We start from the raw sequence: 13,198 nt of genomic DNA on the forward strand, positions 1-13,198 counted from the left end.
CACTCGGGAGAGTACTTAGGCAATGAACCCGAAACTCATCCTGGAGTCAGAGTGATGTCTCCACACAGGAAGAAGATCTCTATCTTGCTGCTGATGTGCCAGACTTGGGTAAAATCCACCGTGATCCCGAGGGTCCACCTGGCAAGAGGGTGGGGGGGGGGTTTGGCTTCGGGGGCAGCCCCACCCCCTTCCTTCCATCTTTCCCTCCTTTTGATAAATATTCATTTGTAATCCTGTGTGAGCAGGATCTACAGGAAGGTGATAATAGAAACAGAGAAGGAGATGGTAGACCCGCTGGGTGCCCACCCAGCAGCCTTCTTAGAGCAGCCTCTTGCTGCCAACAGATCTCTGGTTTTGCCCAATCTGGGGCAGTAACGTTTCCCCAGAAGAAAAACCAAGGCTGCTACAAACCAACCCGGGTAACACATTCACGTTGCCGATGATGACTTGGCAGATGGGGGGTGGGCTTATGACCCAGTTCTGATCAGGAGGACCTGAGGGAGATGAGCTGGGTGTCCCGCCCTTCCTTCCTTGGATTCTATCTTGAGAATCAAGTGCTCCAGTCTGAGGGAGTGGTTTAGGCACAGGAGGAGAAAGCCAGACAAAGTACAGAGAAGCTATCCTGAGTCCTGATATCACTGAGCTGCTGAATTAACAACTCTGGATCCATCTATCACCAAGATTCCTGTCTGTCAAATAAGCCATCCTTACTGTCCATGGTCCTTTTAGTTGGGTATTCTAGTACTTAAAACCAATGGTATTCTAACTGCTGTGGTGAGGAGGAAATAAACAATTGTGATTTTCTATGACACATGACTCTGAGTCTCCTGGAAGCCAAGGCAAAAAGGGAAACTAGATCAGTTGCAAAGCTCTCACTGTTCATCGGGACGAGCTTCACAGGGAGTTTCTACTTTTTCTGCTCCTAAGTTCCTTGTTTGACACTAAATTTCCATGTGGGAGTTTATGAAAGGAACACTAAGATACGTAATTGTGAGATAATTGTTTTGCAGGAGAAGCAGTTTTTACAAGGCTCTTTCTTAAGACAATGAGGATCTAGATATAAAGGGAAAGTCTAACCAGGGAGGCAAAGAGTGGGAGGGTGTGGAGTGGGCTTTGTGTTGCTGCATCTCCTTCCCCACCTCAGATGGTCAAACCTCCCCCTGAGCCACCTTGCCGCCCGCCCCTAAAAGTAGTAGAGTCTACCATGAATACAGAGCCTACCATCAGAGGAAGTGACAAGATATGTGGGCATTAACACAGAGTGTGAGGCAGGGCTCTGAGAAGGATGGAGAAGGGGAAGCCCCCTGACCCCACCGCTCAGAGGGAGCAGCTGTGGGTGGGACTTGGGATGGATGAAAAGGAGAGAAAAGAGAAGTGTGAAAGGGAGAAAGTGGAGCCAGCTGGGGACTGCTGGTTCGTTGCAACCCGGGGAAAGGTTTCTCTGGGACTAAGGTGACAGGGTGGGAGGCAGGGAGAGGTCTGATCTTTCTGAGGCCCTCCCTTGTTGGGGATACTAACATTTGAGAAACAGGCAATGGGTAAAGGGGAGAACATTATGTGCCTGTGAATTCCCCAGAGGGACACAGTGTGCAGCCTTGTCCATTCCATCCCACTCACTCTAGGGTTCCTGGTGCCCAACAGCAGCATGGTCACCATTGTCACCACTGCTGAGTGCTTAGGAGCAGGCGCAGGACAAGGGGCTCTATATGCATCAGCTCCTGTTGGCCTCCCAGTGTGCTGCCCAGGGACAGCAGCATTACTGCCATTTCCAGCAGAAGACACTGGGAGCAGCTCTCCTGAGGTGGCACATGAATCGCAGTGAAGCTGGGCTCTGAGTGCAAGCATGTTCTTCTCCAATATCCTGAAGGTGGTGCCCATCAGACATTCTTTGAGGGATTCCACCCTGGCCCACGGAACCTAGCACATTTCCAGAATGCAATTTATCAGTACAGTGTTTATTGCTTAAATGGACACAACATTTGCATCAGATTCTGCTTCAACACACCCCAGGAGGCTATGGGAAGTCTTCCTCCATCCGTAGTCCTGGCCATACTGGGCATTTCTTGGCCCCAGCTTTGCCATCCTGTACTTGCTCTGAAGGGGATCAAGTGTGGGCATGGGGACACATAATTCAATAACAGCTTTCCAGTGATGACCCCTCCTCTTGTCCAATTTGGGAAGATTCTAGTATAAATATCACATCTTTGTATTAGCATTTCTAAAACTTCTGAAATGTGACCAGATCCCAATAATCTTTCTGGTCCATGTCTTATCCATTTCCAGGCCATCTGGCGCTAGGGAAGCAGGATCAGCCCTCTCACCCCCATCCACCCTGGCCCCTACCCCGAGTTGTGTGACCCTTGAGGGCCATTTAGAGAGCTGGAGTCTATGTGAGTAAATCCCCTCCTGCAGGAAGACCGCCAAGTTTTATTACAGATCCTATCACAAGGCAAGGGCTGGTGATTGAACTAATCCTGTCACTGTGTAAATCAATAAGAAACCCACAAGAGGTGACTTGATTTAGGAGGTTCATTTTGGGAAGCTGGTCTCCCTATAAACATTGAAGCCAAGACAGTGCCTGGGCACTTTGGTGATAAATGCAAAATTTAGTCCAAAAGGATCAGATCTGTTAATAAAAATAAATTCAGATCCCACCAAATAAAAATTCTGATGCATTTTAGCCTCCTCAGTTCAGTGGGCTGAATCCCTTAATCTACCAAATTATTATGGAAAAACCCTTATCTCTGCCTGTCAAAATCACTGCTGTCTTGGGGGGACTCTTGGGAGGGATGAGCTGGTTCATAATAACTTAGATTATGTGCAGTGTAGCATTATCTTAAAGAGGGCCACACGCTTGAAAAAGTATAACACAAGATCTGGGACAGAGCTGAGACACAGTCCAGGTGACAGGTGTTGCCCAGATGTATTGTTGGTAGGTGACAGAGTGAGGCCTCTAATCCAGCCCCTTGACTCAGTCCAGTGCCCCTTCTCTGTGAACAGCTAGAGTGACCTTGGGAAGAGAGAGGCTGAGGGTTCTGATTATGTTTCTGCCGGATGGGGGTGGTGTACCCTCCTCTAGGGCAGCGTCGCTTACCCCAGGGCTTCCTCCTTTTTTTTTTTTTTTTTTTTTTAAAGATTTTATTTATTCATGAGACACACAGAGAGAGGCAGAGATATAGGCAGAGGAGAAGCAGGCTCCCCACAGGGAGCCCAATGCGGGACTCTATCCTAGGACCCTGGGATCACACCCTGAGTCGAAGGCAGGTGCTCAACCACTGAACCACCCAGACATCCCTGGCCTCCTGTCTCTCAAGTTGGGGGTGGGGGTGGGGGGACAAGTGTCCAGGCAGTCTGGAAGAGGGATGCAAGGGGCCTGCATCTTGCAGTGTGGGGCAGGTCTCAAGTATCTGCCCAGGGAATGGACCCCATTTGGCCAGGGAAAGGAAGGTGGGAGAAGCTGCATCTAGTGCAAAAAAGAGAGAAACATGTAGGAACTCAGTCCTCTGATTCCAAGAGGGGCCCCTGGTAGGAGCCCTTGTGAACAAAGATTTGGCTTGTCCCTGTTGGGCCTCCCACCACACCTCGGTTCTCCCACCTCCATTCAGGGTGACTCACGCCTGCAGAAAGGATGAATCATGTGGGTTACGAAACCAGAGGGCTCCTGAGAGGGAGGCTGGAAAGGACCTGAGGACGCCACCTCCATGAATCCTGCTTTCTCCCCACCCCTCCTGCCCCTCATTGCCCAACCTCTACCTGCCAAGCCACAGACTCAAGTGAGCTCTATACAGGAATTTCTTCTAGAAACCGAACACCACATCAGTGGTTTTGCCTTCCCACCTCGAGGCATCCTCGGCCTATGTTTTGTTTCCTCTCCTGTATAAATGGGGGTAAAAGCTTGCTTTCCACAGGAGCCTGGTTGGGACCAACAGGTCTTGAAAGTAATGGGAGAAGAGATTCTAAAGGGGTCCCTGCCTCTCACCATTTGCTTGTTCACAGTATGAACATTTCTGTAATTCTCCAGGGTGCACCAAATAATTACCCAGAGCATTCTAGGTTGCTCCTGGCAATAGGGACAAGCGTGATTCAACTCACTTTCCCACTGACTCGTCCCAGCTCAGTGGGAGCTTTTAAGAGTCTACGCAGACGAACACCTACCGTGTGCAGGCCCTGAACTCGTAAAAAAACAAACGTTTATGGACAGCTTACTGCGTGGCAAGAGCTCATGTTATCCTCAAAACAGCCCTACGGGATAGATACTGTTCTCATCCCCATTTACAGGGGGAGCCCTGCTCTCAGCGAGGACAGCGAGGACAGCGAGGACAGCGAGGCGCCCGAGATCACAGCCTGCGAGGTGGGGAGGGGGGCCGCTGGGGGATTCACCTGTACCGCCTGCCTCGGGGGTGGGCCATAGCCCGGGGCTGGGCGGCAGGTTTCTCCTGCGCACTCCGCGAACCCGGCTCACCCGGCAAGTGTCTTTGCCCCACTTGACCTGCCTCTTCAATCAGGCCTCGTTGGGACGGGGCCGTGACAGCCCTTCCTTGTGGCTTCTCTCCCCGAGAGCCCAGAGCCCTTGCGAGCTCAGCACGTCACACGGAGATGAGCGGGGCCGCCCTGCCAGGAGATTAAAGCAGAGCTGGTGGCCGGGGCTTCCAGGATGCCCGACGGTGGGAGGACGTCCCCTCGGCCGCCGGTCTGGACTCACCTGAGCGGCCCCGGGCCCCGGGGGCTCCCGGGAGACCCTGCGGGGCCCGGGCCTCCCGGCCGGCCTGTGCCGAGAGCCCCCAAGGCCGGCGAGAAGTTCCCCGGTGGGGGGCGTCTGGGGCTCGCCGGGCCGGGGCCGGGTCGGGGCCGGGGCCGGGGCCGGGTGCGGCCGCTCGAGCGCGGGCCCAGGGGCGCCACCCGGCCGCGCGGGCGGGAACGCGCCGCGGCCGCCTCCGCCTCCCTCGCTCCCGCCCGCAGCGGCGGCGGCGGCGCTTCCCCGGCGCGGAGCGGCTTTAAAAGGCGGCACCCCACCCCCCGGCGCACTCGCCGCTCGGGCGCCGCGCGAGCCTGCCGCTGCCATGCCTCCGCCCGCGCCCCCCGCGCCCGCGCCCCGGCCCCGGCCCCCGCCGCCCGCCGCCGCCGCCGCCGCCGCCGCCGCCCCCGCCGCCCCCGCCGCGGACGCCGCCCCGGGGGCAGCCGGCGGGCCCGGGCTCCGGCCGCCCGCGCCGCGCCCCTGGCGCTGGCTGCTGCTGCTCGCGCTGCCCGCCGCCTGCTCCGCGCCGCCGCCGCCGCGCCCCGTCTACACCAACCACTGGGCAGTGCAGGTGCGGGGCGGCCCGGCCGAGGCGGACCGCGTGGCCGCGGCGCACGGCTACCTCAACTTGGGCCAGGTGAGTGCGCCGGCCCCGCGCGCCCGAAACTTTCCCGGCCGCCGGGGGGCGCGGCGCGAGGGGCGCCTCCTTCCGGGGGCCGAGGGTCCCGGCGGGCTCGGCCAGCGCGGTCGGGGCGGCGGGCGGGGGCGGCCGAGGCGTCGGCCGGGGGGCGCGGGGCGGGACCCCCGGGGACCTTGCGGGGGCGCCCGGGGGGCAGTCGGGCGGGCCTGGGGCTCGGCGCGGGCACCTGCCGGGCGCGGCGGGGCGGGGAGGGGCGGGGCGGGAGCGGGGCTCGCCGGGCGCTGTCCTCAGTGGCCCCCAAGCTCCTCCACGCCGGACCCGCCGCCCTCCACGGACTGCGCGGGGCTCGACCCTGAGCGCGGCCCCGGACGTCCCGCGGGGGCCGGGCGGCGACAGGACCTCGGCCCGGAGTCCCGGTGTCCGCGCTTCCCGCGGTTCCCGGAGGGGAGGGAGGGCAGCCCGTGCCGGAGCCTGGAGCCTGGAGCCTGGAGCCTGGAGCCTGGAGCCTGGAGCCTGGAAGCAGCCCAGCCGTCGGAGGCTTTGGGGACAGCTCAGGACTCTGCAGCCGCGCGGGGCGGGGCGGGGCGGGGGGTGGCGGCTGGAGGGGGGGGGGTCCTGCGTAGAAAACCCCTCCGGCAGGGGGGGAATTGGCTTTGTTTCTAGGCTTCCGATGGCAGCTCTCCGCATACTAGCCATATGACCTTAGGCAAGTCACTTCCCCATCTTCTTCGTGTGTAGCGTCGGTGCCCGCGTGTATGGGCTGCAGTTGTTGAGAAAATCCAGCATTGGCTGGCAGCAAAACCCAGGGCCAGGGCTTGACCCTGGTGGGTGAGCCCAGGGCCCTCCCATGGCCTGGGCTGTCGCTGGTACTCTGTTCATAAGAGAGGACAAGCCCTGGGCGCGAAGGTGGCATAAGTCCAAAGAACTGCTGGGGCAGGTCCCCTTTCCCTGACCCAACCCCATAGGGTGGCAATGGGGCAAGGGGTTGATTTATGGCAGGTGGAGGGGCTGCAGCAGACCCAAGTGTGCCATTCCAGCAGGGGACCTTTCAGTGTGCAGTTAACAAATCTCCTACAAAACTATATGCACTTTAGAGGATCAGGCGAAACGGCAGGGAAGCGCCAGCTCATAACTCAAACTGTAGTGTCGGGCAGTGTTAAATTTAGTTTCATCATTATCTGTGACAGAAGCCAGCAAAGTGTGATGTGGCCCTAATGTAAATGACATTTCTTCTGGATCCTGAGTCCTGCACAGATGCTGCTAATGGGAGATGTGTGGCCTCCTGGAAAAGTAAATTCTGCCGCTTGCTCTGTACTTTTACATGGTGGGTCAGAGTGTTTCTGGGAGAGTGCCGTCCTGTCTTTTGTGTATCTATAGCTATCTATATCTATATTGACAGCTCGGGTCTCTTCAAACACCCTGTGATTGAAGATTTTGCCTTTGGGGAGCACTGGCTTCGTTTCTGCCTGTGGTTCCTAAATCTCCCTGGCTGATGGTCCAGACCGGGTTCCATCCCCATTCATTGCCAGGGCCCCCGGCTCCAGCTACACTTCACTGCTCTGCCCAGGTGGCCTGGCAATTTGTCTTCCGCTAAAAGTGACTCTTAAGCTGCACGGTAAATTACAAAGTGCCTGGGTTTCTGGCTCCTATAATTAAAGAAGCAGGGGGGAACTGAAGTTGAGCTGTAAGGCTCTGGGATGTTGCCACGGGAGGCACACACAGTGATTCCCCCATCAAAGCTCTTGTCCAGCAGAATCAAACATGCCAGGGCTTTGAAGACCACTTCCGTCAGGCTCACTGAGTTGAATATCATATGCAGAGTTTTGCTGTTCTCATTTTGCCCGTTGGGGAGGTTCCTTCAGGTATGTAGCTGCCCGGACCTGGGACATTCTGGAGAGTCTCTCAATGTCTCCTCAGCTCTGTCCAGGGCTGCCAGGGTGGGCTGCACGTAGCCCTGTCGCCCAGCTTGGGAGGCAGGGCACTGGGGGAGCCACCTTGGGGATCTTTGCAAACGAAGGGATTAGTTGGTTGGGGATCCAGGGTGTGTGAGAGATTACTCAAGGAGAGCCTATTACTCTTTATTCCAAAACCAGCTTTTCTCCCTCCCTCCCTCCCCCAAGTGAACTACTAATGTGGAAAAGGCCTGGAGCATTCCAACCTCTACCTACTCTATAAGAACTCTTTAAAAACCTTATTTGCCTTTTTCAGCCAGGAGAATTTGTGACTCATAAATATGATGTAGATATTATTAGCTTTGATTTATGGACAAGTAAACCAAGGGGAAGCAAGGCGTGGAAGCCGTTTGTGTCTACGTGGTGCGTGTCGCCTCCGACAATTACGCTCTCTGCTCTTTGTTTCCTGCTACATTCTCTGGTCTGAGTGTCCTTTGTGTGACTCTTTCCCTTACCCTTAATGGGCAGTTAGTGTTTTGCCTGATACCTGCCCTGAACTCACAGCCCTCCTTTTCTCCTAGGTCTTTGCGATGCTCTAACTCCTGGATCGATTGTTTTAGTTTCTTTCATGGCAACTAAGAACCTGATTCCGTGTATTTACATACATGTACACAAAGGTAATTGAGACAGGTGGTTATTCACCTTTCTTGGACACGGTAGCCTTTCAGATTGATCAAGGCTCTGGATCTCCTGTGAAAAATATGCATTGTCAGGAAGCGGAACTATGAGCCTCATTTTTACTCCTTTATCACAATACTTGAGGTCCCATATAATGCACCACAATGTAAAAAAAAAAAAAGAAAGGATGGAAGGAAGGAAGAAAGACAGAAAAGTTTGGAAGAGTCATGTCATTATTGGCAGATGGTACAACTAACTGTAGATAATCCAAGAAAACCCAGAGGCTGTTATAACGAGTCATAGACTTGAGCAGGGTGCATGATCGACAGTAGCAACCTATTCAACAGCAATATCTGAGAAGATAAAAGAAATCATAATACACTCAAGCATAAAAGCTGTTAGATAGCTAGGAATAAATTTTTGGGGGAAAAAAAAAAGGTGAAACTTACCCAGAGAAGATTATAAAATATTTGAAAGATGTATTCATAGGTCTGAAGTAATGGAGGGATAAGCCATGTTCCTGGACAGGAGAACCGATTATCACATGCTCTCCCCCAATTAATCTCTAAATTCAGTGTAATTTAGTTGACATGCCAACAGGGTTTTATATGGGATAAGAAATCGTACAAACGAATGCTAAAATTCACATGGAAGAGTAAGTTCCCAGAATCCCTGAGACTACTCTGAGAAGGGAGGAAGGAGGAAAAGGAGGGGAGTGTGCTCTGCCAGAGAGCAGAACTTCCCATGAAGCTGGGGTGATCATGACAGTTGGACATTGGCCCAGGGATGATCCCATCCAACAGTGGAAATCACTCAAACCCAGGCACGTATGGGAACTTGTATATGCGAGCAGAAGAGTTACAAATGCACGGGGAAGGATGGGCATTTCAATTAGTGGCACTGAGACAGTTGACTCAGGAAAACAATCAGATCCTTACCTCATCCCCACACTACACAACAGTAAATTCCAGCTAGAAATAACCAGAGTGGAATACCTTTATGACATTGGGACAGGAAAGGATTTCTTAAACAAGATCTGAAAAGAACAAATAAAGGAAAAGATGGATCCGTGAAAAGTTCTGAATAACAAACACATAAACATAACAAACACGTAATCATAAAAGAATTTAAAAGCTTACAATAGACTAAAAAATGTTAATAACATATAACACACAGGTTAGTGCATCAATTATTTAAAAAGCGATAAATCAATAAGCAAAAGAGAAATGGCAGGTAGAAAAATGGAGAAGTATATGAATAGAGAATTCAGTGCCCGATGTGAAGCATCCACATCAAGTTCAGGTTAGTAGTAGCCTCTGAGAAGGGAGAGAAAGAAGGAAGAGACTAGGAGATGGATGTCACGTGACCAGTAAACATGAGAAAAGCCACTTAGCCTCCCTGGGAGTTATGGGGACAACACAATATGAGGCAGTAACCAGACCACTGCACACCCTCAGATTGGCAGATGTGGGCAAGTGTTAGTATCAAGTGTTGGCAAGGATATGGAGCCATGGAACTTCCAGATGCTGCTGGTGGGAGTATAAATCGGTAGAACTACTTCAGAGAGCAATTTGGCACTTGACAGTGAGGTAGGTAGAGTTGTATCAGCAGGTTCACATCCAGGCTTCTACTAGAGAGAAGATATTGCACAAGAGCACAGGGAGCCTTGCAGGGTGACGTCACAGGGGCATTTTTTTAAATGAAGGGAAATACAACCTAAATAGCCATCGGTAGAAGAATGGAGAATTAAATCAAAATAGTCACATGATAAAATGCTATATAATAGTTAGGAATTAACCAGATATGCATCTGCATAGAGAAGTCTCAAAAATGATGTTGAGCAGAAAGGCACATTGGAGATGCACAGTGTGGTAGTACTTATGTAAATTTTAAAAAGCACACTAAGTAATTTTAAAGCTTTTTAAAAAAAATTATTTATTTATTTATTTATTTATTTATTTATTTATTTATTTATTCATGAGAGACACAGAGAGAGAGGCAGAGAACACAGGCAGAGGGAGAGGGAGAAACAGGCTCCATGCAGGGAGCCCGACATGGGACTCTATCCCAGGTCTTCAGGATCAGGCCCTGCACTGAGGGCTGCGCTAACCCACTGAGCCACCCAGGCTGCCCCACACTAAGTAATTTTATGTTATGTATGAATGCTTACACATGGAGGAAGCATCCAGCTCAAGTTCAGGTTAGTAGTAGCCTCTGAGAAGGGAGGGAGAGGGGAGAGACTAGGAAAAGAATGTCAAACTTTATCTGCAGTGTTCTAATTCATAATATATATAAGTACAAATCTGTATATATAACATATAAATGATATACAAAATTGTGTCTCCGCATTTTGTGCTTTCTATCACGCGTGTATACATGTACAGACACACATGTATGTATACATGCATGCACATATATACACCTACACACACGTACATACACGTAGATGTAGATACACATGAAATGTTCAAGGGGAAAAAAAGAAAAGAAAATTGCACATCATACACACATGTCCTGGTGTTCCTGTGTTGCCTGAAGCCTGTCGGTGGGCACACAGGTGCCTGTGGGCCTGGGGTAAGAAGCCAGTGCTTTAGACTACCTCCAGAGCTGGGCCAGTCTGCTTGTGAAGCAATTGGTGGCCTGGGGAACCAGAATGCTTGGCTTAGATCATGGGGCTGTTTGGATAGAGCCAGACCTAGAGTGCTGGAACCCTCCTACTAGGCTTCTTTCTCCTTCAGAGCATCTTCTGCCCACCTGGCCCTCACTCTAACCTATGTGCATTGCAACCTTCGACAGTGATGGCTCCAAAAATAGACAGGTTGTCTGTGTGAAAAGGATGGCAACAGGAAATTCTCACAAACCAAATCATGACATCTCAGCATCTTTAGCTTTTGGAAGTGATGTTTATCTAAAAAGTGGCACTCAGACACCATACTTTCCCTTGCATTTTTGCTTTGCCTGGGGTATTGAGCTAATTTGTTGGTTCTGAATCTGAACATAAAAAGGCAGGCTGGCTGCCAGGGCCCCTAAAACATCTGAGAGCCTTAAATGATTTTGAACTTGCCTTAAATAGTTTTGCTTAAAATAGCTACCAAGTGGGACATACCTGGCCCAGAATTTCAGGTGGGCCTACATAATTCACTTGTCAGCAGAGGAAAATTGTCATGCTGCAGGCAGCTTGTTCTTACAATTTAAAAAAGAAGAAGAAAAGAAACTGAAGCTTTAGCCAGGTGTTAAAATAATGGGCCAGCATTTGTTCCACCCAGAGTGCTGGGGGCTTGAGATGGACAAGGAGAAGCCCAGACTAGCAGTCACCTGTGACCTAGTTATCTGGTTTTGATTTTCAGTTTGAGGCTGCCTTGCCTTTATGCTCTGAACCAAGAGCCATGTGCACGGCTGACCTGGGAGCAGAAAGGAAGAGGTTCCGGGTATGAGGTGGGTGGGTACAGACATGAGTGGGATTGTGAAGCTGGAGGCCTCACACCCTCACATTTGACATCTTTCTTTAGTTTTAAGTAGGTGGACTGCCCTGGTAAGTCACCGGGGCTGTGATAGAGAGAGTTGCCTGGAGCTGAGTACCTATGCATGGAGCCAGGTGACCAGGCGAGACTCAGAGTCAGGCCAGAGCGGATGGCTCAGCTGACTGGTCCCCTGGAAGACTTTGGGTTTCCCTTGAGGCAGAGGTCAAGGATGCAAAGAGAAATAGAGCTCTTGACCAGTGGAAATCCCCATCTAAGAAGAACCTGTCCGAGGCCTCTGTCTGGCCTTGGTCTTTGGGTTGGCAAGAGGGCCACATGGGACTGTTCACATGCTGGGCAACATCCTGGGCTCTTTTGAGTCTCTGAGCCTCTGTGCAGATTTTGCCTCTACAACATACTTCTTCCGATCTTCCATAGCCCAAGCCAGGTGGCTGCTGCTGCGTCTCCCTCTCCTTCTCCTGGGGCCCAGCACATGGAGGGCTTCTGAGTAATACTTACCGTGACTGCCTCTCTCCCTTCTGGCTCTTGGATTATGGCTTTTGGCCTTGGCATTGACCAGAAGCCCGGGCACGTACTCGTGCCAGCCAGTGTTTCTTGTGTTGGGTGTTCTTGCTCATGGAGCCTTGCACCGACCCAGCAGAGAGGTGTCACCAGGCCTGCTTCACCACGAAGAGAGCTCAGGTCCAGTTAGGTTCTGACTTGTGCAGGTCACAAACCCATACCCTCCTGACCCGCCTTCCATTGTCCTCACCCTTGGCAGATGGACCTCATCACTGTTTCTCAGAGAAGGGTAAGCCACCAGGCCAGAAAGCCTTTCACTTCTCTGCTGCCATTGACAAAGAGCTTACGTGGACCCCATTAGCCAGTTTCTCCTTCTTTCCATGTGGCTCACACGCACACACACACTGCTGCATATCCACATTGTTCCATCTAGAAGAGTTGGTACTGGCTCCTTCTCATCAGTATTGAACTTACACCTCACTGGGGCTCCTGGGCAGCTCAGTTCGTTAAGCATCTGCCTTCGGCTCAGGTCATGATCCTGGGGTCCTGGGATCAAGCCCCATGTCAGGGGGCTCAGTGGAGAGTCTACTTCTCTCTTCTTCTTCTTCTGCCCCTCCCCCTCTCAAATAAATATATGAGTTAGATTTAAGAAAAAAAAAAAGAAAAAGAAACATATATCTCTCCATTTCGGAGGGGAAAAAAAACCACTCCAATTCCTCCCACTCCTTTTAGGACAGATGCTACACTCAATTGCTCGAACTCTGCACATTATCTACCAGACTAATCATTCCTTGCTGCAGACCTCCTCTCTGGGTGGTCCATGTCTACGGAAGAGATGGTCTGGCCTGGTGTCTGAGCTCAAAGCCCGGAAGTTACGGCTGCCTCCCCCTGCCTCCATGCCTCCCATCTGGTCTGTAACTCGGCTTGTCTCATTGGTCTCCTGGATGGCTCTCAGGTCCCCCTACCTTCTTGCTGCTGCTGCCCAGCACAGGCCAGGACCTCTGTCACCCCTTGCCCGTCTGTCCAGCTACAGGGCCTCTTTCCACCCTGGTTCCAGCTCCAGCTCTGCCGAGCCACTTCATGATCCTGCTTCCATTCAAGCGGCCTCACACTTCCTGCTACCCTGGAGGCCCCTCCCACCCCCTGGCTAGCCCCTCATCCCTCCCGGCCATCTGCAGGCCTGCCCAATTTCCCCAGCCCTTCTGTCAGCCCCGTTGCCCTGACATTGCCCATTGGCTTGTCTGCTTCTGCCCGTGGGCTCTGGGCTTCCTGG

General features: G+C 52.3%; 1 protein-coding gene across 3 annotated transcripts in view; it reads left to right on the forward strand.

The window, feature by feature from the left end:
- Positions 1–5,060: 5,060 nt before the first annotated feature.
- Positions 5,061–13,198, forward strand: part of PCSK6 (proprotein convertase subtilisin/kexin type 6) — a 185,269-nt gene continuing 177,131 nt past the window's right edge. For all 3 annotated transcript variants that reach the window (XM_038532633.1, XM_038532634.1, XM_038532635.1), the window contains exon 1: positions 5,061–5,372. In XM_038532633.1, coding sequence (XP_038388561.1) covers positions 5,061–5,372 — 312 coding nt within the window. The remainder of the gene's footprint in view (positions 5,373–13,198) is intronic.

The sequence above is a fragment of the Canis lupus genome, chromosome 3, assembly GCF_011100685.1.
Source record: "Canis lupus familiaris isolate Mischka breed German Shepherd chromosome 3, alternate assembly UU_Cfam_GSD_1.0, whole genome shotgun sequence".
Lineage (NCBI taxonomy): Eukaryota > Metazoa > Chordata > Mammalia > Carnivora > Canidae > Canis > Canis lupus.